We start from the raw sequence: 23800 nt of genomic DNA, 5'->3' as shown, positions 1-23800 counted from the left end.
TAAAACAACCCTACAAGAAATAGTAGATATGTTTTCTCCATTTTAAGGGTGAAAAAACTGAGTATACCTCCCCAAGGCTATATGGTTAATATTTGATTGTCAATATTTAGTCATATGCTGGCCCTTGTTCTGATAAATAAAAGATTAGATAAACACGATTAGGAAAAGTGAACTACTCTGGATTTTTTTTTTAAAAAAATCTTATTTTGTTATGTCTTGATGCAAGAATTCTTCCCCATGCTTCTAGATTGTAAGATATGTTTACATTTTTTTCCTGTAGTGCTTATGCCCTAAAAATGGCTTTATCTGTTCAAAAGATGTCTTAGAGAGGCTAGCTGTTTCTCAACTTTCCCTATAACAGATGTACAACTTATAAAGAAGGAAAGTTACTCACCCATCTCTCCATGTCACCTGTCTTGTGTCTGGCACTATGTTATGCATTGTGTCTTAAAGCAGTAGTGAACGTTTTGGTGCACAGTTCAGTTCAAGAGAAATTAAAACACAGATCACATTTGTTTTATTGTTCAAAATGAAAACAACTTGATTGCTTTCTAGGAGGAAAGCATTTCTATGTGGCAGTATAATGTAAGGGTGTGTGTGTGCGTGTGCGTGTTTTCCTTGATGTAATTTTTCCCTCTCTCTGTTCTAACCCGTTGTTCCCCATCCCAAGATGGTAGCTAGGTTCCCTAAACTCCTTTGTTTCAGCAGCGTTCTCTGTTATCTGAAGTTCCTGGCTTTTGTTTTCTGAAAGTCTGGGCTTCTGAGTGGCTAATCCTTCATAAAAAGAGGCAGACACACAGAGATACCCACACAGACAGAGGGAGAAAAGGCATTTCCTGTCCAGTTCCCTTAGATTGTCCTGCAGTGGTAGCATGGCTTCCCATGAGCTGCGGGGGGAAGGGGGGGAATGGCTGGGTTGTGTGCCTGGAGTCTGCACTTGAGCCACCTGAACAGCCAGCCTTGGCTAAGATTCTCCAGCCTGAGGAAGGAGCAGGTCTTCCATAATTCAGGGAACTTCAGGGATTCTGGGAAGGGGACAGTCTCATCTTCCCATTGCTTTGTTGTATCTCTAGTACCTTAAACGGAATACAGAGTGTAGTAGCTGCTCAACAGATTTTGTTAATGAGTGAGTGAGTGAATGAATTCTACTCTAAACTTGCAAAGTGGGTAGCTCAGCAGTAGCAGTATGGCTTGGAGACCTGAGTGGTCTCTAAACATTCTGCTCTTTACAAAACCTCTGTCAAAACCTTTTACAGTCCTTCATATGTGGGGTAGAGGAATGGGAATGTCAGTAATGACTGAAATTAATTATCTAAATTGTGGTTGACCTGGTCTACCAGGCCAGTTGGAGTGGGGACTTAGAGACAGATTTAACTTGATGTAATGATGAGTTTGTCTAGTAAGATTCTTAACGCTCTAACAGTCCAGGGATTTTAGTGCCTACTGTATTAGGTACAATAATATCAATTAAAACAAAAATATCCTGCTTTTTAGCCACCAGACTTTTAAAATCTGGACATTTTTTAGAAGCAGACATTTAGAAGTATTTCATTCTGAAATTAGATTGAGAATCACATCTTAAAGCTCTGTAGTCCATGAAGCAGGTGTGTATGTGTATGTGCATTTATTATATCAGCAAACCATTAAAAAAGATATTAATTATTCAAAGGCTATACTGAACCTTTCAATTCTTGTTTTAAGTTATTACCAGTGCCCAGCCTTTTCTAGGGATCATTTCTCTCCCCTCCCACACTTTTTATTGCCCACCCCTCCTGCTTTGTCCTTAGTTTTTCTTTTCTTGATTCCTAGCATATACAGGTACAGACCGTGGGGACTCTCAAGTGGCATTCAAACCACGGCACATTATTGTGTTATAGTCCATTAGGTTGTAATGAAGGAAAGAGAGCAAAAAGCAAAGTGTTTGAAATGAGGACTTGGAGGTTGGAAGGATCGTTGTTATCCTGTGATCGGACCCTCTGTGCTTGCACATGTGTCTACGCAATCACAGTGGTGTTCCTGCTTTGGTGGAGCTCTGTGCTTCTGTGCCCACGGAGACTGAGTCATTTCTCAGTGACATCCAGTGAGTCATTTTGAATCCAATCTCTTGAGCCCTGACTTCCAGTTTTATTTTTAATCCGTATGGTCATGCTGTTTCAAAGGGGAAGACGGGGAAGAGGGAGGTGCTGACATATATTGAACATATAATCTTGCCTGGCAACTGTGTGGTTGACCTTTTACCCATATTACTGTATTTAGTCTTAAATTCTATTTGCCTTAATTTCTACATCTGAAGGGGGATAGTTCTAGTAAATCTATGAAAAGCCCTTAGTATGGTGCCTGACACATGGCAAATGCTGCATTACTGTTGGCTGCTACCTTGTCTTCATTCCTCTCAACAATCGTGTGTGGGACCATTGTATTATCCCCACTGAAAAGATAAAGACACTAAAGCTTGAATAAGTTAAATAACCCAATCTAAGAGCTAGTAGGTGTGAGGACTAGCATTTGAACCCAGGCTTGTCTGAATCCAGAGCTCATGCTTTTTCCAAAGAAGGGGAAGTTATGGTCAGGAGACTCTGAGGATCTTTAATGCAGAACATCACTGACTTCATTTCATGTTGTGAAGAGATAATCAAGGCTATTGAGCAAAGCTTGAATTACGTACTTGGTTCTTCTCTAAGTATCATTCTCAGGTTGTTAAGAGGTACTGTTATTATCTGCCTTGTTGTAGAAGTAATTAAGGTGTCTGCCCTTTTCTTTAGAATGAAGTTAGTAGCAAGAGAAGCTCTTCATGAGAAACATGCTTTCCCAGGAACAAGTTAATGATCTTTGCCCCATGACAGAGTGTCCTATGGATGCCCCATGCTATGGTCTATGCTCTGTTTTATAAACTGTATCATTACTGAGGCAGGAAATGCCAATGAAATTTTTTTAATGACCACATATTTAAAAAAAAATTTATGACTTTTTTCTTTGCAGAGATATATTTTGAATCTTAATGTATTTCAAGTAAACTTCCCATGGCAGAAAAAAAGTGCCTACTCTCATATGTCTAACAGTTAGAACCCTAGCTTTCTTTCCTCAGGTTTTCTTTGGGGAGATGTTAGTACAATCATTTAATTGTTGGTGTACCACACTAGCAGAGCTTTCCAAACTTTTTAAAGCAGTAGAATCTATTGTTTCTCACTCAAATATATTTTCACATATAATCTCAATATATAAAAAAGTTAACTTAGTTGTTTGGGGTGGCTGGGGGTAGAGGGTGTAGTGCTTTTCCCACTCAGTTTCCTCTTTGTCCCTTCCATCACCCCTGAAGCTCCCCCAAAAAGATCCTGGGGTTCCAGGGAACACACTTTGAAATCCACTGACCTTTGGAAAGGAATAAAACTAGCTGAGGGAGGATTTATGTCTTCTCTAATTCTTTATTTTGAGTTTTCCAAATTAGGCCCTTTTTCCCTCTCATTGGTAAACCAAAGAGTCTCTGCCTTAGGGATGTCATAAGATTCACTCGAAGTATATTGAGCAGAGTCCTAGGCTTGCTGGTATACATGTTAAGTAATGTTTGGTCTTTAAAATTCCAGCCTAAGGTGCTCAAAGCTGTGCTGAGTCTGTGTGTTTCTCTGAATTTTTAAAAACATTTAACTGGATCTATTTGTTAAATTTTAAAAAGTGTCAGACTTGTCCAGCAACAGAGGTAAAATCTAGCTTTATTCAGATAAATATTAAAACTGTGACAAGATAGCTGGTTGGTGGTTAAAGGACTTCCTGTGCTTGAAAGCCAACATGATTTTTTTAGATTATTTATTTATTTATTAGAGAGAGAGAGAGAGAGCACACACGAGTGTGTGCAACCGCATGCATGAGAAGGGAGGAGGAGGGACAGAGGGAGAGCTCAGACCCACTGAGCTGGGAACCCAATGTAGGGTTCAATCCCAGGACCCCAAGACCGTGACCTGAGCTGAAACCAAGAGTTGGACGCTTAACTGACTGAGTCACCCAGGCTCCCCAAGCCAAACATGATTTAAGAACAGTAGGATGCTTTCCACAGAAACAAGAAGCCAGCTAGAAACAGCATGGATTTAGGGGTCAGAACTGGGTTAGGTTTCATCTCTGTCACTTACTAGCTGTATGGCCTTACTTACTGTCTCTGAACCTGCCTTCTTTCTTATAATGCCCTTCTCCTAAGGTATTTTGAGGAAGAAAAGGGAAAACAGACCTGAAAATCCTTAATACACAGTTGGCTCTCAATAGTGCCCTTTCTTCTGTCTCCCTTCCCACTTCATACTCAGTCTCTGGGTCTGAGAGAAACAGATACTTTGAAGCAATCCCACTAAGATAACTAGAGTAAGAAAACAAATTGATAGAATCTTACAACTAGTTTTTATTTACTTAAAAATGGGCACTGAGCACCTCCTATTTGCTAGTCAGTTTTACAGCTGCCTTGGGCCCTCACCTGGAAGAGACCCTAGGGCTAGATATAAAGATGAACTTGTTATAAAACAGCCAGCTAAATGTTCAAATTAAGATATAAACAAGCTTTTTTGTTTCTTTTCATTCTGAATCATTCCTGAAGGTGTCCTTTTTTGTGTGTTTTCTAATGAGGCTTTGAGGTCAGTATGCAATATCTTCAGAATTCTGAATATCAGATGTAATAATTTGGAACTCGGGACAAAAATAGTAAAATGAGCTGGCACTCTGGAGGACAGATAGAGAAACCTGGATTACACTACACAGTCCTCTCATGTTCTCTTCAGTGACCTGTAATTTCACTTGATTTTCTCTGCATCAGAAAATACTGAGATTAAATACTCCTGTGCTGCTAATGCCTCTGTGGGGTTTTTCTGCTACATTTGAGGAATAGGAGAGTTAAAAGAGCAGTGAGTCGAGGGCTTTGATTTTTTAGTATTTATTTCTTACTCTCTAAAAGACACACTTACTGTTTATTTTCCCTGCCTTTTTAGCACTGATTCGATTTCATCCACCCTAGCACCTAACCTAAATGTTTTCTCAGTGAACAAATGGCGGAAGATGATTAATTTATTTGCTTATTTATTTGAGCCCTTGAAATATATTTGTGGTCTTTTTCCCCATAGAGAATGAATAATGGCTAATAATCCAAGGGATTTTCACTGAATAAATAATTATAAGTATTTAATGAGTAGATTCAGTACTGTTGAGGTAAACCTGCCTTCCCATCACATGAAGTATGTCAGGATCACTCTGCCTTCTGGTCCTCTGACTTCTCTGCTCCGTCTCTATTGTGGAATAACATAGCAAGTCAGCCTACAGAAATCTCTTTCCTATGCTGAGTTTGATGATTTACTCAGACTCTAGCAGGTTTTTGGTCTCCCAGGCAATATGAGGTTCTTGACTCTTGTGTAGCTGTGACATGTGAGTCTTTGCTGTTCTGTTCCCTGGCCGTCTTAGGCTGAGTGCCTGCTTTTTGTGAGGGAGAATTATTTGAGCCTCTCTCTTGCTTTCCAAGTGTATGGTATCTACCTATTGTGACTCAGCTTCCCAATTCTGTTCACACAGCCCTCTCTGAGTTGATGCAGTGCAGGTCTGTTACTTGGGTTGCATGGAAGGTGAAGGCATCCATTAAAAGTAACCTTGTTTGGATGTAGAGTAACTTTGTGACATCCATGCCATGGATAAAAAGGCTCCATTGTCACCTTGGCTGGATGTGAGGTGTGTGAGGACAGGGGCCGTGTCTGCCATGTCCAGTATTTGACCTAACCCAGCACAGTGTCTGGCCAAGGTAGGCACCCACTAAGTACTTGCTGAAAAAACAGATTTTTAAAAAAATTGATTAACTTTTGAAATTGGGGGTTGTTTTTCTCCTTAAAGAAATGATGTAAGTTTGCTTCAAAAGATATTGTACTTTGTTTCTAAAACTTAGCTGGTAAAGCTGCTCTATCAGTAACAATGGGGGAGTATTGGTAAAGGGCACACGTTTCTTCTGTCTGTATATTTGTATACATGTTCTACTGTCTTCTTCTGACTGTGTGTTCAGCTGAGCATTTTTTGACAGATCAGCATTTTTTTTGTTTTTTTATTGTTATGTTAATCCCCATACAGATCAGCATTTTTAATCTCTGCTAAGGCTCTTGAGAGGCTGGCAGGTGATAACAGTGCCTCAATAACACTTAATTCTCTAAAAATCAGATTGTACCACATACTGATTTTCCTTGAGAACTCAGGTAACATTAGCCCCATAACAACTTTGGACAGTAATACTGATGGGCAGAAGGAGGGAAAACAGACTTCTCTTCCTTTTTTCAAGTGAGCTGGTTCCTCTAGAATCAAATAGTTGAGCCTTTAATGTAGAGAAGAATTTTTCAACCTCAACACTACTGACGTTTTGCACTAGATAACTCTTGTAGGGGGCTATTCTGACATTGTAGTCTACCCTTCATAACAACCATTCCAACTTGTAAATGCCTCACCTTTTCTGTTTTGTGTTGCTAAGGCTCAAGTGCTGACGTAAGGCTCCAGTGTCTAAAATTGATAAACCAGCATTTCTTGCAGATCTGCCGTGGGTCAGACTAACATGTATATGATCTCACTGAATCCTCTCAGCCACCCTGAGAGAAGTTTCCCATACCTACCTCACCAGTGCGGTAATGGGAACACAAGTTCACATAGCTGATTGGTGGAGTTTAGAATTGTAAGCAGCTCTACTTTGCTGAAATATTTTTATCCTGTTGTTCAAATCTAATCAATATCTACTTGAAATTTAATCACTATGTACTTAAACATTTAATCAGTATCTATTTGCAACTGTGGAGCTCCTGGCTTGTGAATAAGAATTGTTTTAGGAAAAATGTATATGCAGAGTCCTAGAACCATAAGATATTGGAGAAAAGGGGCTCTCAGACATCATTAGACTGTGTCCACCTTGAGATCATTGTTCTGTCATTAAACAAATATGTGTTGAGGGCTGTGCCAGGACCTCTGTACATCTGGTCAAGACAGACAGGGTCCCTTGTGGAACTTCTATTCTAAAAGGGTAAATATCCATCACACAGTAAACAAATGAATAAACAGTATAATTACAGTTTGTGATAAGTGATGTGAAGAAATGAGCAGTGAGAAGGGATGGAGAATAATTGGAGGAGGGGGAGTTTCTTTATGTAGGGTTGTCAGAGAAGTTGTCTTTCCTCTTGACCTCTCCCACACCAGACGTAACTGTGCTCCTTCAAAACTGCTCCTTTCCTTGCGTTCCTGTCACAGCAGAGGTGCCCCTAAATCCCAGTTGTATGAAAAGACCATGATGTTTCTTTCTTTGGAGCTGCGAGGTCTAAACACCTGTAGTAAGTGTATTAGTTTACTCTTGTTGCTGCCACAAAATTACCACAAACTTAGTGACTTAACACAAATTTATTTTCTTACAGTTCTGGAGGTCAGAAGTCCTCGAGGGGCCAGCAAGACTGTGTTCCTTCTGCAGGCCTAGGGGAGAATCTGCTTTCTTGCCTTTCCCTACATTCTTGGGCATCTGCATTCCTTGACTCATGGCTCTGTCCTCCATTTTCAAAGCCAACATCTTAGCATTTTCCAGTCTGTGTCTCTGATTCTGACCCTCTTGCCTCCCTTGTAATTCCATTGGGCCCACACATATAATCCAACATAATCTCCCATTTTAAGATCCTTGAATTAATCACATCTATAGAGTCCCTTTTGCCATAGAAGGTAACATATTCATGTGTTCCAGGAATTCGATCGCTTTTGGGGGCCATGATTCAGCCTATCATAGTAAGCAATAAATGTTAATTTTATTGCCATGCCGATTTTATTTTACAGAAGAAAAACTTAGATGTTAAATGAGCTGCTTTAGAACCTGGTCACACCATCTAAGTAGATGATCTCTGTTCCTTCTATATCCATACTGTGTTCTTTTCTTTATAATACTCAATGCAATTTACCATTCTTCGACTATTTGTTTTGTTTACTTATTACCACAAGGGCAGGAAGACAAGTCACTTTTATTTATCAGGGTATGGCTATCACTCAACTCTGTGCAAAACATAGCGTTCACCTCTTTAAAAATTTTTTGAATGAAAGGATGAATACTCTTGTATGTGCTATGTAAATAGTACCGTATTGCCTACAAATCATTCTGCGCCACAGCTTGTGGTGGGTTAAAAATCCTGAGCGATTGCAATGTTGGTCTGTCATTGGAGTTGCTAAGGAAGGGTTCTGTACCTGGCACTAACTACTGCTGAACTGTCATTTCTGGTCCACTTCAAGGCGTTATGCATTTGACCGTTATAGTCTTTATTTGGAAATCTATTGGCATCAACAGTCTCTTGGGAAAGCCCCTGAATGGGTAACTTCATGATTTCAATTCATGATTAGAGAAAGAAGAAATGCAGAAAACCTAACTGCATGCTTTATTACTGCATGAGGTTTTCTTTATTAGACCTTGGGAAGTAACAAAGGAATAAAATTATGGATCTTACTGAACCTTGCAGTTGGCACATAATATGGGTTCACTTGGCAAGTTATATGGCACTTTCATGAAAAATAAAATGAGATAAAATAACAAAGGTTATGTCCAACACAGAGAATGAGTTCTTAGAAGTAATAAGTGAAAGTACTTTATGCTAAACAAGTATGTGAAAGAAAACTAAACAAACATAACACCTCCTCTTGTCATTGAAGGCAAATTTTATTTATATTATGGAGGTACTTTACTTTGCTTCACATTGTCCTTGATCTTGCCTAATCAAGACACTCTTTAATCAAACATGTTTTATATCTGACATCTTTTTCTTTTAGGAAATAATATACTTATCATTCAAGGTGTTATTGAAACAATGAACAAATATGAAGCCAAAGAGAGGTGTCTTCTGTTTTGGTATTTCTTTTAAGATCCCAAATTCTTAACCCTACTTGTAATGTATTTATTTTGGTTTCAGTGGCCAAGGATGTCAATATTCTTTTTGATGAATTAGAAGCTGTCAACAGCCCTTGCAAAGATGACGATTCTCTGCTTCACCCTGGAAACCTGACCAGTACTTCAGATGATGCTAGCAGATTGGAAGCAGGAGGAGAGGTAAGTGTATGATTTCTCACAAGTACAATATTTCATCCAGGTGGAAACCTGTGAAGCATATTCCAGTGGATTGTTTAAAGTCATCATTTCATTGAACTGTAGGTTTCCAGAAAACAAGCGGCAGGTCCCTATATTCTTTTGATTTCCTCCATAGGTCTAGCACATTTCAGGGATCCTGAATCTACCTATGTTTAAAACAAACTTTCACTAAGTGATGTATTTCCCTTCTTATACCTAGAGACATTTCGTTTATATAAAGGGAGATAAAACCACTTGTCATTTTATGATAGTCTACATTCTGAGTGTCACTAGTAGAAAGAAAGCTTTACAAGCATGGACTTTCTTGTGTAAATCCCCCAGCGCATAGAACAGTCACACAAAATGGACCAGCTTTCAGTATTTTCTGTTTGCCTCTGTAATCTGGAAACTCATTGCAAGTGTAAATAGATCCATCTGTTCATATGTCATTTTGGAAGAAAAGTCTTTTGTTAGGGGCATTCACTCTTGCTTAGATTTTGTCTCAGTGGAGTTTAATACCTTCTTTGTATATGCATTAGGTATAGGTAATAGGAACACAAAATAAGAGTCTTTTATTGCATAGTCCTCTTGTTCTTATTATTCCAGAGCCAGTTAACCATTGACACAGGATGACGCCTTTGAACAGGAAAAATTGTTTACTTCTACCAAGCTTCCCAGACCTCTTTCTACCAACACCATATGCTACTGTCCATGTATTTTTTTTTTTAAACCTCATTGCTTTGTCATCTCTTCACACAGTTACCTGGAGTACTATGATCTGACATAAAGGAGATATCTCAAAAGGGACCTCAAAGAGCACCTAGTCTTATCTCCTTAACTTACAGATAAGGAGACAGTCTCAGGAGGGTTAAGGCTTTGCTAACCCCCCTCATGATGCCGTGGCTGAGACCTTGTTTTTGCAGACAGATGCTGATGTGCTAAATCTACAGATTTAGATTATTATTATTTGCTTGGCAAATAATTGTTAAGAAAGTGTTTATTTGGGTAGGCTTCTGAGTACCTCTTAAAGCAAAAACCAAAAAAAATAATCAGTGAGGATTGATCATCTATTGAGAATGTCTGCACCAAGGCATGGGATGTGACATTTCCATCCCTTCTGGCTGATATTTTCCCTTTTGGATGAGCTGGCATGCATGGCACTTATGCAAGAATGTACATTATAGCAATGACCTTGGAGGTCTGGTATGTTTGCCTCCTATACACCACTACTTGAAAACTCTTGTAAACTGGGCCTATAGAAAAGGTAGCCAGCCCCCTAATCCCATTTCCACTTCCTAGGTTCACAGACATGTTTTTGAAATCTATCAGCCTGAGAAACCTGGCTCGAGCCTACCCGGCCTGTACTTGATAGTCTCTTTCAGTGTTGTGCATGATTATAACAAGCCTATGGAGCCTAGAAGAAAATTATACCTACTGTTTTGTTAATATTTATATATGTAGTCACTACAAAATAATATTTGTAACTTACATGTAAGTTTTGAAGCATAATTATAAAATGAACACCTTAAACTACCATCCAACTGATGAACTAAGATGATATTTTTCCAATTATCATGGCAACCTAGTTGTGGGTTACTAACTCCAATTATTTTTAGTGGAATGGAAAATTAATATTAGCATGTATGCAAGTAGAAAGGATAAGTATTGTCTTGTGAAACTTTTGTCTCAGATCCTTGGTATGTTTACATATGCACACAGATATCACGAAGTAAAATGTTTTTTTCTTACTGTGGGCAAAATTTTTGAGGAATGTTGAACTAGAATAATACTAAAACCACCAAAGCTACTTTTAATCCCATCCCTCTACCATATTCCTGAATTTTTGTTTTTTATTCTCTCGCTCTAAAAATAGCTTTACCATGCACATACATAGCCTTAAAAACTTCTTTCTAGATTCATTTTATTTTGTGCTTTATTAAAAATCATGTAGTATGAAGTCTTCTGTGACTTGTTTTTTTCTATGTTGTTTTAAGATACGTGCTTACTATTAGATGTAACTGTAGTTCATTCATTTTTATTGCTATTCCACTGTATGACTGTCCCACAATTTATTTACCTATTTGCCTGTCCATGGACATTTGAATTGATTCACACTTTTTATTTTCTACTCTTATGAGCAATGCTGCTATAGATAGTCATATACATGTCTCCAAATTGCTTTAATAAGGATTTTTCTTGTTATGGGTTGTATGTTATCCAAATGTTCAATTTTACAAGATAATGCCAGTGTGTTTTCCAGAGTAGGTATATCCATTTTCACTCTCACTTTTAGAATATGATCATTCTCAACTGTCCCACATCCTTGCCAACATTTGGTACTATTGTTAGGTATCTTAAGTTTTGTCCACTTCACGCAATTCTTCTTCCAATTTTTGTTTTTTCTTCCCTACTGTTTACATTTTTCATTAATAAAAATGTAATTTTGGTAAAACACAATGAAAAATTCATTTACTTTTAATTCTTTAATATTACCTCAGGCTCATTTTTATGAGTGTCTTAAACTGGTTTCTTTCTCTCTGTGTGCAGACAGTGCCAGAAAAAAACAAATCAAATGGACTTTACTTCAGAGATGGAAAGTGTCGAATTGACTATATTCTTGTGTACAGAAAATCCAACCCACAGACCGAAAAGAGAGAAGTATTTGAAAGAAATATTAGAGCAGAAGGATTACAAATGGAGAAAGAGGTAAATAGTTTGCTTGGGTGAGAAGAAACACAAATATGCGTCTATTCATATTGAGAGGCAATTTAAAAATAAGCCATTATGTTATGTTCGTTATATTAACAGAACATTTCATTTGGTCAGAATTTGCCAGTCTGCAGTGTTTGGGGAACGTTCCAGTAATTCATTTTTCGAAGCACAGTTGGCCTTTGAGAGCATTTTAATGCCAAAAGATTCCATGAAAATCAAAATACTCTTATTTCAATTAAATGTTGTTTCAAAGTGTTAACGATTTACCTGAATTCCTATGTCTGCAGTTTCTCTGTCTGTGTGAGTGGAGGGTTCTATTACATGGATTTAAGAAAACTTTGGATAAAATGCAGTCATCCCACTCTGGAGTCTCTTTTTACATTTCAGGAAACATAATGAGCTTGGGTATCCTCACATACCAGGAGAGACTGTCTGGCTGATTTGGCCAAAAACAGCTGGACTATAGAAAATGATTCCATTTTAAGAGACATTCAGGTGTCTTTTTATCAGGTTCAATAACTCAAGGGTTACCTTACCAGTGTTTTGTTCTCTCCCCTTCTTCTTTCTCTGTATAGGGATTTTTAAGGGAAAGATTACTAAGGAAGGTACCAGAGGCCCAGCCACACCTCTGGCCCACAATGAGATTATTGTGTACCCCCAAATACCATGAACATTTATAGAACTTGGCCCTGTTAGCTAGATTACATAACTCTTTTTACATTTTCCTTAAACATTTTGCAAAGCTTCTGGAGCTTCTCATAGTCAATGAGAAGAACATATTGGCAGTTAAAAATGTTTGCTTCTGATTCTGCTTCTCAAGGTTGAGGGGATAGATCTTTGAAATCAGACATCCACGCTCTTTGTATGGCACACACGGATTGCATGCTGATCTTAAGACACTTTAGATATGTGGGATTTTTCCGGAGCTGTTAGACGGACCTCAACTCTTGAGCATTTATGAAACAGAGCAGTGTTTTTCTGGAACATCTCCAAAAAGAGAATTAGAAAAATGGCAAGGGGCGCCTGGGTGGCTCCATTGGTTGAGCATCTGACTCTTGATTTCGGCTCAGGTCGTAATCTCAGGATCCTGAAGTCAAGCCTGGCATCTGGCTCCTTGCTCAGTGCACAGTCTGCTGCTTTCCCTTTCCCTCCCTCTCCCTCTGCCCCTCCTCCTGCGAGCACACCCTCTCTCACTCTTTCTTTCTTGCTCTCTCTCTCCAATAAATAAATCTTTTTTTTTTTTTAAGATTTTATTTATTTATTTGAGACAGAGAGAATGAGAGAGACAGAGAGCACATGAGAGGGGGGAGGGGCAGAGGGAGAAGCAGACTCCCCGCCGAGCAGGGAGCCCGATGCGGGACTCGATCCCGGGACTCCAGGACCATGACCTGAGCCGAAGGCAGTCGCTTAACCGACTGAGCCACCCAGGCGCCCTCCAATAAATAAATCTTAAAAAAAAAAATGGCAAGATGATTGTGGCCACAACAGGTTCTCCTTCTCAGGAAAGTGAACCCGGGTTTCTCCAAAGACTGTCTCAGTTGGAGGTTTCCTTGGGGCAACACACAGAGTTAAATATGTTGTTTCCACTTCTGTGGGGTTCCAGGAAATCTTTGTTCTACCCATAGAACATATCTTTGATAAATCTTCTTCTTTAAGTGTTTATGGAGACAACTGTATACTCTTTTCTTAACATTGGTAGTGCATTAATATTTTTATTTTTTTTTAAGATTTTATTTATTTATTTGACAGAGCGGAAGCAGGCAGAGCAGCAGGCAGAGGGAGAGGGAAAAGCAGGCTTCCTGCTGAGCAGAGATCCCAACATGGGCCTCAATCCCAGTACCTTGGGATCATGACCTGAGCCAAAGGCAGATGCTTAACTGACTGAGCCACCCAGGCACCCCTAATATTTTTATCCTTAAAAATCATTCCTTCACCGGGGCACCTGGGTGGCTCAGTCGTTAAGCGTCTGCCTTCGGCTCAGGTCATGGTCCCAGGGTCCTGGGATCGAGCCCCACATCGGGCTCCCCGCTCAGCCAGGAGCCTGCTTCTCCCTCTGCCACTCCCCTTGCTTGTGTTCCCTCTTTCACTGTGTCTCTCTCTGTCAAATAAATAAAATCTTTAAAAAAAAAAAATCATTCCTTCACCTTTTATTCTTATTCCTTATTCAGAATTTTTATATAAAGCAATGTGAATTGCCACCTGATCCTTAATAATGAAAGTCCTTCTTCTGATCCATTCTGACTTTGTCAGAGTCTTAATTCCCATCAAAACTATGTAGCTTTGTTCAATTACTGAGAGATTTCTATTTTAAGCTTCGTAACTATGTTCTCCATTCCTGGGGTTTCTTCTGCCTAGATCATTATAATGCCATTTTATGACTTATTAGTTAAAACTCAAAAAGTTCAATACTTTTCTGAATAATACCCCATACTACAGAGATTGCAGATCTTCTATGTGTCTCTTAAAATATCATCTGTGCTACAGTATTCATCTACTGGAATTAAAGCAGGCAGCAGAGAATTGTTCTGCCTTTTGTTACGCAGTTTTGCTGACCATGGTGTGCTGGATGATTGCTGTATGATTTTGATTGTATACAAGATAATTTTATTTGGTTGTGACTTCTTGAAATTTTAATAGCTAGGTATTTCTTTAATGTATATTAGAAAAAATAGCAATTAGAAAAATGGTGATGTCACCATATAGAAAACTTTATAAAAACTTATCTAAGCATTTCTTCTTCCTTTTCCCTCTAAGACTTCTCTGGACGGCAGCATTCCTATTCTCTATCCACTACCAACAGCTAGATTTTCCTCTTTCTGGAACCTTCGTTCTAAGCAGCCTTTTCCACTGCCCAGCTCATCATTTGCATACATGGCATAATTGGCCCTAATTCAGCCTCTGAGCTCTGCTCTGTGTTCTCATGGCCACAGCAGGCTCAGCAAGGAGAGTCTTTGAGGTTCCTCTCTGCCTGAGAGGTAGCAGGCAATTATAGATAAATTAATTTTTTCCCTGTCACAAATAATTAAAATAGAATGTCCCTTAGTTGAACAATAAACTTGTATCTACATTGTGTTATTAGATTTAGAAGCCATCAAAAGCACTCTTATTTAAATCAAGTGTTTTATAAACATCTACAGCCAAGAGACCATAATATCAATAGCTATTTTAGCTTCCAGAAGTTACTTCACTCTTTTACACAGAAAACAAAGAACTTAGTTCAAGGTGGAAAACAAAAAAGAAAACCCAGAAAGCCTACTATGAATCCATATATATCTAAAATGATTAACACTAAATACATTGTATGATTAGTGTTTTTTTCTTCATTAGCTGTGTGTCCTGATGCCCAACAATTAATGGAAAACATGTTTCACAGATTTAGAGGTTTTGCCTTCAAATGGGTAAAGACAGGCTCTGTAATTGAACATTTTGACAGTAAGAGAATTGTTATCTCTTTTAACACTGAATTTCAAGAAACAACTAGGAGAATCTAATTCATGATAAAAGTGAAGACATAGTCAAATTTAATCTTCTCTTAAAAAAAAAACTTTACCCCTGCCTGATTAGTCAGCAGCTAAGTGCTTGCTTTTGGCACCCTGGGTCTTTAACATTCTGTAACTCATCTTTCATATTAGCCCAGAGAAAGCAGTCCACAGCAGAATTCCCAAGTGAAGTATCATTAAGTCCAAATTATCTGCTTTTTAGTGTCTATTTAAGGAAATCCCCCTTTTTAAAGGTAAACTCATATTTACTTATATTTTCCATTTCAGATTTTTTTTCTAAAATGAAAAATTTAAAATAATTTTATGTTCATCATTGGCATTTTGGTACCTATTTTGAAATGATTATCATCAATAAGAAGTTTATCTTTTCCTTCATATAAATAAATTGTAGATGACTTTTGAATTGCTTGGAATGTGTGAGTAGTAGTGTATTAATGAAGTGCTCTTTCTCTTTAGACCCACCAAATAACTATAATTAGATAAATCATACCATTTTGATGATAGTTAATTCATTCATCAAACACACACACCCCCTCTATGCCAGGCACTGCTTCAAGTACTTAGGAACTCAGCAGTAAATAAAACAGAAAGCCCTTTTCTGTTGGAACTTAAGCACAAAATTAAAAAGTAGATGTATATAAAATATCAGTAAACATTATGGGGAAGAAAGTAAAGCAGGAAGTGTTGGAAGGGATTTGTAATTTTGTAGAAGTTGGCAAGGGTAGGCCTCTCTTCCATGAAAAGGGAACAGTAAGTTCAAAGGCACTGAGGCAGAAGCTTCCCTAGTGTGTTCATGGAACAGTGAGGAGGCCAATGTGACAGTAGTCACTGCACAAGGTGGAGAATAGTGAGAAATTACTCCAGAGAGACAATGGAAGACAGAGGACATCAGGCCTTAGTGGTCACTGGGAAACTTTAGCTTTTCTGAGTGACAAGGACATCCTTGGACAGTTCTGAGCAGAGGCATGACCAGATCTGGTTTCTGTTTTATTAGGGTCACTTGGGTTGCCTGCTGATTTTGGACTATGGAAAGGGGAGTCATGGCAAGGGCAGAAGCAGGGAGATTCATTAGGAGATTTGTTGTGAGGATCCTGGAAAGAGAGGATGGTGGGTTGGTCAAGCACACAGCAGAAATGTTGAGAAGAGTAGAAAGTAGACCTTATGGGAATTTCAGACACTTTGAGTGAGTGATGTAAGAGAGAAGGGTCACAGGCTGTTTATCTGTTACATGCTATTCATTTAAGGAGTTGGAAGAAAGGAGTTGCCATTTACAGGGATGCGGAGAAGAGTGGGTCCTCTTATAGACAGGTTAAGCTTGGTGTGTCCCAGTGATGGAGATGCTAAGTAGGACAGAAGAGTCTGGAATTCAGGAGAGCTCTGACTGGGAGAGATGCACTGGGATGAGCTCACCAATGGAATGACTACAAATGCGAAAGAGATCCAAGTATTGAACTGTGGGACATACCTGTGTTGTGAATTTGGAGGATAAAGGAGTCAGCAGAAAGGAGCCAGAAGGAACTCAGAGGTGGTAGTGCCTGGAGGAGAGTGTTTCAGGAGGGAGCGATTGTGTCAAATGCTGCTGAGCGAGCAAGTAAGATCAGGACCAAAGTTAGCTATTGAATTTAACAATGTGAATGAGTTTAGTGAGCTGGGCAAGGGAAATTTCTGTGGGGAGATGAAACTGAAAGCACGACCGAGATATATTCAAGAAAGAATGGGAGGAGAAAATTGGAGAGAGCAGCTATAAGTAGTGCTTTCAAAAGAGAGAAATGGGGTGATAACTGGAGTAAGAAGTTGGGTCAAGAAAGAGTTCTTTCTATTTAAGATGGGAGAAATAACTGCATATTTTCATGTTAATAAAAATCACTTACTTTGCAAAATTGATGTTGTAGAAGAGCGAAGGAAGAATTTACAGAGTAACGTCCTTGAAGCAGTAAGAAAAGAATGACCATAAGTTCCTCCCATTGCAGGGACCCACTTGCCTGCATCTGTGCCCACAAATGCAGCCTTCCTTCTCATGCTAAGGGTATCCTGACCATGCTCCTAGCTAAGGCCAACTCTTGGCTTTGGGCTCAAGATCCCATCCACTCAGTCCTCAACATCATTGCTCCTAAATGTGATTAATTATAGTAAGCTTTAAAAACACGCACACAAAAATGCAAAATAATGCATTCTGTCAAATTTTTTTCTATTTTCACTTATTTCTGGGAGGATTGAAAACCTAACTGCAATAAACACATACACAACACTCAAAGTTAGTTATCTTGGACATTTTCCTTTGAGATTATGACAAAAATAGTATTAAAATTTTTTTTAAAGATTTTATTTATTTATTTGAGAGAGAGAGAATGAGAGAGAGCATGAGAGGGAGGAGGGTCAGAGGGAGAAGCAGACTCCCTGCCGAGCAGAGCCTGATGCGGGACTCGATCCTGGGACTCCAGAATCATGACCTGAGCCGAAGGCAGTCGCTTAACCAACTGAGCCACCCAGGCGCCCAATAGTATTAAAATTTTAACTCATATTTATTAAGCACCTACTATTATCATCCCTCCCCATTTTATAGATGAGACAATTGAAACAAAGCAATAATTTGCCCCAGGGGACAAGGCCAACAAGAGATAAAGCTAGGATCAAAACCTGAGCATACTTTCTCTTCTTTCTTATATTGTGTTGATTTCTGGTATTTGAAGATGGATCTCAGCATTGAGGAGGTTAGGAGAAAGGCTGAGGAGACAGGTAGAGTTAGGAAAAGGAATGAGGAAAGTTGGGATTCCTAATGAAGTTGGGTGCTATCTAGACTGTAGTTCTTGTGCACTTGGACTGCCAGGAGCCATGGATTTGAATCTTGTTACAACTACTTACCAGCTGTGTCATCTTGAGGGGCTTACCAAACATTTCTGGATCTCAGTTGCCATATTTTTAATAAGGAAGATGATATTGCTTACCATGAATTGTGCGGCGATTAAGTGAGACCATATAAGTAAATACATAGTACAGTATAAATCTTTGTTTTTTTTATTTTACTTTACCTTAAATTAAAATAATTAAATTATTCTAAATAAGTAAATATTAAATAAATAAATATTAAATAATTAAAATATTGTAGATGATATGCACATTTGGCAAAAATGAAAAGTTGGCGCAAGCATGATTCCCTTTTATTACTTGCCTAGTGGTTGTGGTCGAAGAACCTTAAAGTCAGTGAGACCTGCCTCATGGTTTTCACACCTTTGTATAATTTCCTCCCCTTGAATGCAGGCAGGACTTGTGACTTGCTGTTAACCAATAAACTACGGCAAATGTAGTAGAAAGTCACTTCTGTGATATTATGGTATATAAGACTCCATCTTAGTCAACTGTATTAGGGAGACTCTTGTTTGTTGGCTTTAAGGAAGTAAGCTACCATGTTGTAAGACAGTCTATGAAGGAGGCCAGGTACAAAGAAAGGTGGGGAAGCCTCTAGGAGTCAAGAGTTTCCCCCAGTTGACAGCCAGCAAGAGAACAGGGACCTCAGTCCTACAACCACAAGGAGGTAAATTCTGCCAACAACTGGGGGTAATTTGAAAGCAGATCCATTTCCTCACTTGAGCCTCTGATGAGACTGTAGCCCTAACCAAGAGTTGTATTGGAACCTGGTGAGACCCCAAAGCAGATAAGCCAGCTATGCTGTGCCTGGGTTCTGACCTACAGAAACTCTGAAATCCCTAGTGTATGTAGTAAGCCTGTAAATTCATGGTGTACTCTGTTATATAGTCATGGATAGCTAATAGAGTGATTAGGAGTCTAGGGCTAGACAGTCTCAGCGCTTATTTTTTTCCACCATTAAAAGCTGTGTGCTTCTGGGGAAGTTAGCTCATTTACAAAATGAGACTAATGAGATATATTTCATGGTTTTTTTGATAGTTAAGTGAGAATTCATATCAAGTGCTTAGCTCTATACCTGTCATATTTTGAGCATTTAATCTTTATTATCATTATAGTTATAATAGCTAAATAAAGTATATTAAGACTTTTTTAAAAATTTTATTTTATCATGTTATGTTAGTCACCATACAATACATCATTAGTTTTTATGTGGTGATCCATGATTCATTGTTTTTGTATAACACCCAGTGCTCCATGCAGGACGTGCCCTACTTAATACCCATCACCGGGCTAACCCATCCCCCCACCCCCTCCCCTCTAAAATGCTCCGTTTGTTCCTCAGAGTCCATAGTCTCTCATGGTTCCTCTCTCCCTCCAATTTCCCCCCCTTCATTTTTTCCTTCCTTCTCCTAATGTCCTCCATGCTGTTCCTTATGTTCCACAAATAAGTGAAATCATAATTGACTTTCTCTGCTTGACTTTTTCACTTAGCATAATTTCCTCCAGTCCCATCCATGTTGATGTAAAAGTTGGGTATTCATCCTTTCTGATGGCGAGTAATATTCCATTGTATATATGGACCACATCTTCTTTATCCATTCATCAGTTGAAGGGCATCTGGGCTCTTTCCACAGTTTGGCTATTGTGGACATTGCTGCTATGAACTTTGGGGTGCATATGGCCCTTCTTTTCACTATGTGTCTTTGGGGTAAATACCCAGGAGTGCAATCAGAAAAGACCCCAAATAGCCAAGGAAATGTTGAAAAAGAAAAACAAAGTTGGGGGCATCACATTGCCCGATTTGAAGCTATATTACAAAGCAGTGATCACCAAGACAGCATGATACTGGCACAAAAACAGACATATAGACCAATGGAACAGAATAGAGAGCCAAGATATGGACCCTCAACTCTATGGTCAAATAATCTTCGACAAAGCAGGGAAAAATATGCAATGGAAAAAAGACAGTCTCTTCAATAAATGGTGCTGGGACAATTGGACAGCCACATGCAGAAGAATGAAACTCAGCCATTCTCTAACACCATTCACAAAGATAAACTCAAAATGGATGAAAGACCTCAGTGTGAGACAGGAATGCATCAAAATCTTAGAGGAGAACATAGGCAATAATCTCTTTGACATCGGCCACAGCAACTTCTTTCAAGATAATCTCCAAAAACTAGTGAAACAAAAGCAAAAATGAACTTTTGGGACTTCATCAAGATAAAAAGCTTGTGCACAGCAAAGGAAACAGTCAACAAAACAAAGAGGCAACTCACGGAATGGGAGAAGATATTTGCAAATGACACTACAGATAAAGGGCTGGTATCCAAGATCTATAAAGAACTTCTCAAACTAAACACCCAAAAAAATAATCAAGTCAAAAAATGGGCAGAAGACATGAACAGCCACTTCTCTGAAGAAGACATACAAATGGCTAACAGACACATGAAAAAATGTTCATCATCATTAGCCATCAGGGAAATTCAAATCAAAACCACATTGAGATACCACCTTATACCGGTTAGAATGGCAAAAATTGACAAGGCAAGAAACAACAAATGTTGGAGAGGTTGTGGAGAAAGGGGAACCCTCTTACGCTGTTGGTGGGAATGCAAGTTGGTACAGCCACTTTGGAAAACAGTGTGGAGGTGCCTCAAAAAATTAAATATAGAGAGCTACCCTATGACCCAGCTCTTAACACTTACTTTTAAAATAGTTTTTCAAGGCAAACTTTAGAAAGTTTTTTGTATAGTTTACAAATGCCTTAAAATGTAACCATTAGGAATAGCAACATCAACTGACCATATGTTGCTAATGTATATGCATTAATGAGATTCATCATTATCTGTAATGCTCTTGGAAAAACTCAGAATACATTAGGTAACAAGTTTAGCATTGTCAAGGTTCAGATATTTATCTGCTTCCAGAGGATTTGGTTTTGGATTCATCAGGGAATGAAGTTATAGATCAGAGCTTTAAAAAACAAACACCTAAACTATACTTGTTCGCCCATCCTAGTCTTGCTTTACCCTAATCAAGGGAAAATCACAAAGATTTCCCCATTTAAAACTAATTTCACCCAGATGTTCTCTGCCTACATAGGCTTCCTGCCCATACTACCCTTTCTCTTTTTCATCCCTGTGTATGTTCTGCAACCATATCCAGCTAGTTGCTGTAGATGCTCTCTCAGGATCCAAAGCTCTGAGATATGAGGAGAAGAGAAACAGGGACTCCTCCCTTCCTTCATAGTTAAAACCATGATGATGAGTGTCAGGACAAACTGAACTATCCAAATTCCTGTCCTCTAGTGCTTTCTGGCCTTAAAAGAGAGATTTACTTTACTTAATAATCTCTACTTCCTTATATGTCACACATATGTATTACCAAGGGTCTCAGGTTGAGGTAAAGGGAAAAGAAATTTAAGGATAATCATAAGCAAAGAGCAGATAAAACAGATTTTTCTCCGAACATCAAAGCCCTAGAGATTCCTTGAAGGTCTGTGTTAGTCCATTCAGGCTGCTATAACAAAATACCACAGACTAGATGGTTTATAAACAACAGAAATTTTTCACAGTTCTGGAGACTGGGAAGTCCAGAATCAAGCAACCCACAAATCTGGTGTCTGCTGAGGGCCCACTTCCTTGTTCAGAGCCATTGCCTTCTCACTGTGTCTTCACATGGCAGAAGGGGTGAGTTAGCTCTCTGGGATCTCTTTTATATATAAGGCTCTAATCCCATTCATGAAGCCTCCACCTTTCTGACCCAATAACCTTCCAAATACTCCCACCTCTTAATATCATCACTTTAGGGATTAGGATTTCAACATATTTTGGGGGGACATAAAACATTCAGACCATAGCAGTGTCTTTCAGGGGTTACCATTGGCTTTTTCATTGAGTTTTTTATTTTAATTCCACTATAGTTGACAGACAGTGTTATGTTAGTGTCAAGTATACAATATAGTGATTCAACAGTTCTATACATCATTAGTCAGTGCGCATCATGATAAGTGAGTTCTTAATCCCCTTCACTTATTTCACCCATCCCCCCACCCACCTCCCCTCCCCACCCACCTCCCCTCTGATAAGCTTTATTTTAAATGAGTACCCTCAATTACAGTTATTATTTTTTTTCAACAAGAATATTTTTTACTTGAAGCATACTTCAGAATACATGGTTCTAAAATATATATGTAAAACATTCCATCCAATAAAAATAGAGTACAGATTTTCTTCAAGTACACACAGAAGAATCCCCTGGTTAAATCACATAAAAAGAGACATAACAAGTACTACAAATTTAAGAAGACTGAAATCTTACCAAGTATGTTTTTCAGCCACAATAATACAAAAGATCAACAATAAACAAAACTGGAAAATCTATACTGTAAATATTAAATATTTAATATGTAAATATTAACACACTACTGCACAAGCCAGGGGTCAGATAAAAAATCAAATGGCAAATCAAACTATGTCTCAAAACAAAAGAAAAAGAAAACAGTATTCCAAAACCTATGGGATACAGCAAAAGCAGATGTTAGAGTAAAATTTATGCTATCATGCTTGTATTAAGAAAAGTTCGGGCGCCTGGGTGGCTCAGTTGGTTAAGCGACTGCCTTCGGCTCAGGTCATGATCCTGGAGTCCTGAGATCGAGTCCCACATCGGGCTCCCTGCTCAGCAGGGAGTCTGCTTCTCCCTCTGACCCTCCCCTCTCTCATTCTCTCTCTGTCTCTCAAATAAATAATTAAAATCTTACAAAAAAAAAAAGAAAAGTTCAAATAAACATAACACCACAAGGAACTAGAAAAAGAAGAAACTTAGCTGAAATTTAGTAGAGGAGAAATAACAGAAAAATCAGAAATAAAATAAAGACCAGAATAAGCAATAACATAACATTGAAAGTAATAGCCAGTCCCCCCCCCAAAAAAATTGGCAACTACATTAAAGAAAAAAAAAGTCTCAAAAAACAAAATGAGAAATGGAAGAGGAAACAATACAACAGATAACCACAGAAAATACATAGTGTGATAACAGATTACTATAAACAATTATATACTAACAAATCAGATGACTTACAAAAAAAAAAGATAATTCCTAAAAATGCACAAGTTACCATGATTGAATCATGAATCTTGAATCCAAGAAATAAGAAATCTTCTTAGACCAATAACAAGAATGAAAGTTGAATTAGGAACCAAAAATCTCCCAGAACAGGAAAGCCCAAGATCACATGATTTCATTGGTGAATTCTACCAAACATTTAAAAAAATAATTTATGACAATTTTTATCAAATCTTACAAATAATGGAATAGAGGTAACACATTCAAAATCATTCCATGAAGCCAGTACTACCCTAATACCAAAGCAGGATAAAAACAATACAAGAATAAAAAAGTCTATTTTGTCTGATAGGTATATTGCTCCTCTTTCTTTTGACATCCATTTATGCGATAAATTTCTCCACACCCTCACTTTCAAGTTGCAGGTGTCTTTAGGTCTAAAATGAGTTTCTTATAAGCAGCATATACATGGGTCTTGCTTTTTTTTTTTTTTTAAGTCCATTTTGACACCCTGTGTCTTTTGATTGGAGCATTTAGTCCATTTACATTCAAAGTAATCATTGATAGATATGTATTTATTCCT

General features: G+C 38.3%; 1 protein-coding gene across 1 annotated transcript in view; it reads left to right on the top strand.

The window, feature by feature from the left end:
- ANO4 (anoctamin 4) overlaps positions 1–23800 on the top strand; it is a 231393-nt gene that overhangs the window by 28280 nt on the left and 179313 nt on the right. The window contains exons 3-4 of the mRNA XM_034987747.1: positions 8919–9055; positions 11621–11779. Of these exons, the coding sequence (XP_034843638.1) occupies positions 8919–9055; positions 11621–11779 (296 nt within the window). The remainder of the gene's footprint in view (positions 1–8918; positions 9056–11620; positions 11780–23800) is intronic.

This window comes from Mirounga leonina, unplaced genomic scaffold (assembly GCF_011800145.1).
Source record: "Mirounga leonina isolate KUSES-001 unplaced genomic scaffold, KU_Mleo_1.0 Mir_418, whole genome shotgun sequence".
Taxonomy (NCBI): Eukaryota; Metazoa; Chordata; class Mammalia; order Carnivora; family Phocidae; genus Mirounga; species Mirounga leonina.
The sequence above is the reverse complement of the archived record's forward strand: the minus strand, read 5'-3'. Positions and strand labels throughout refer to the sequence as shown.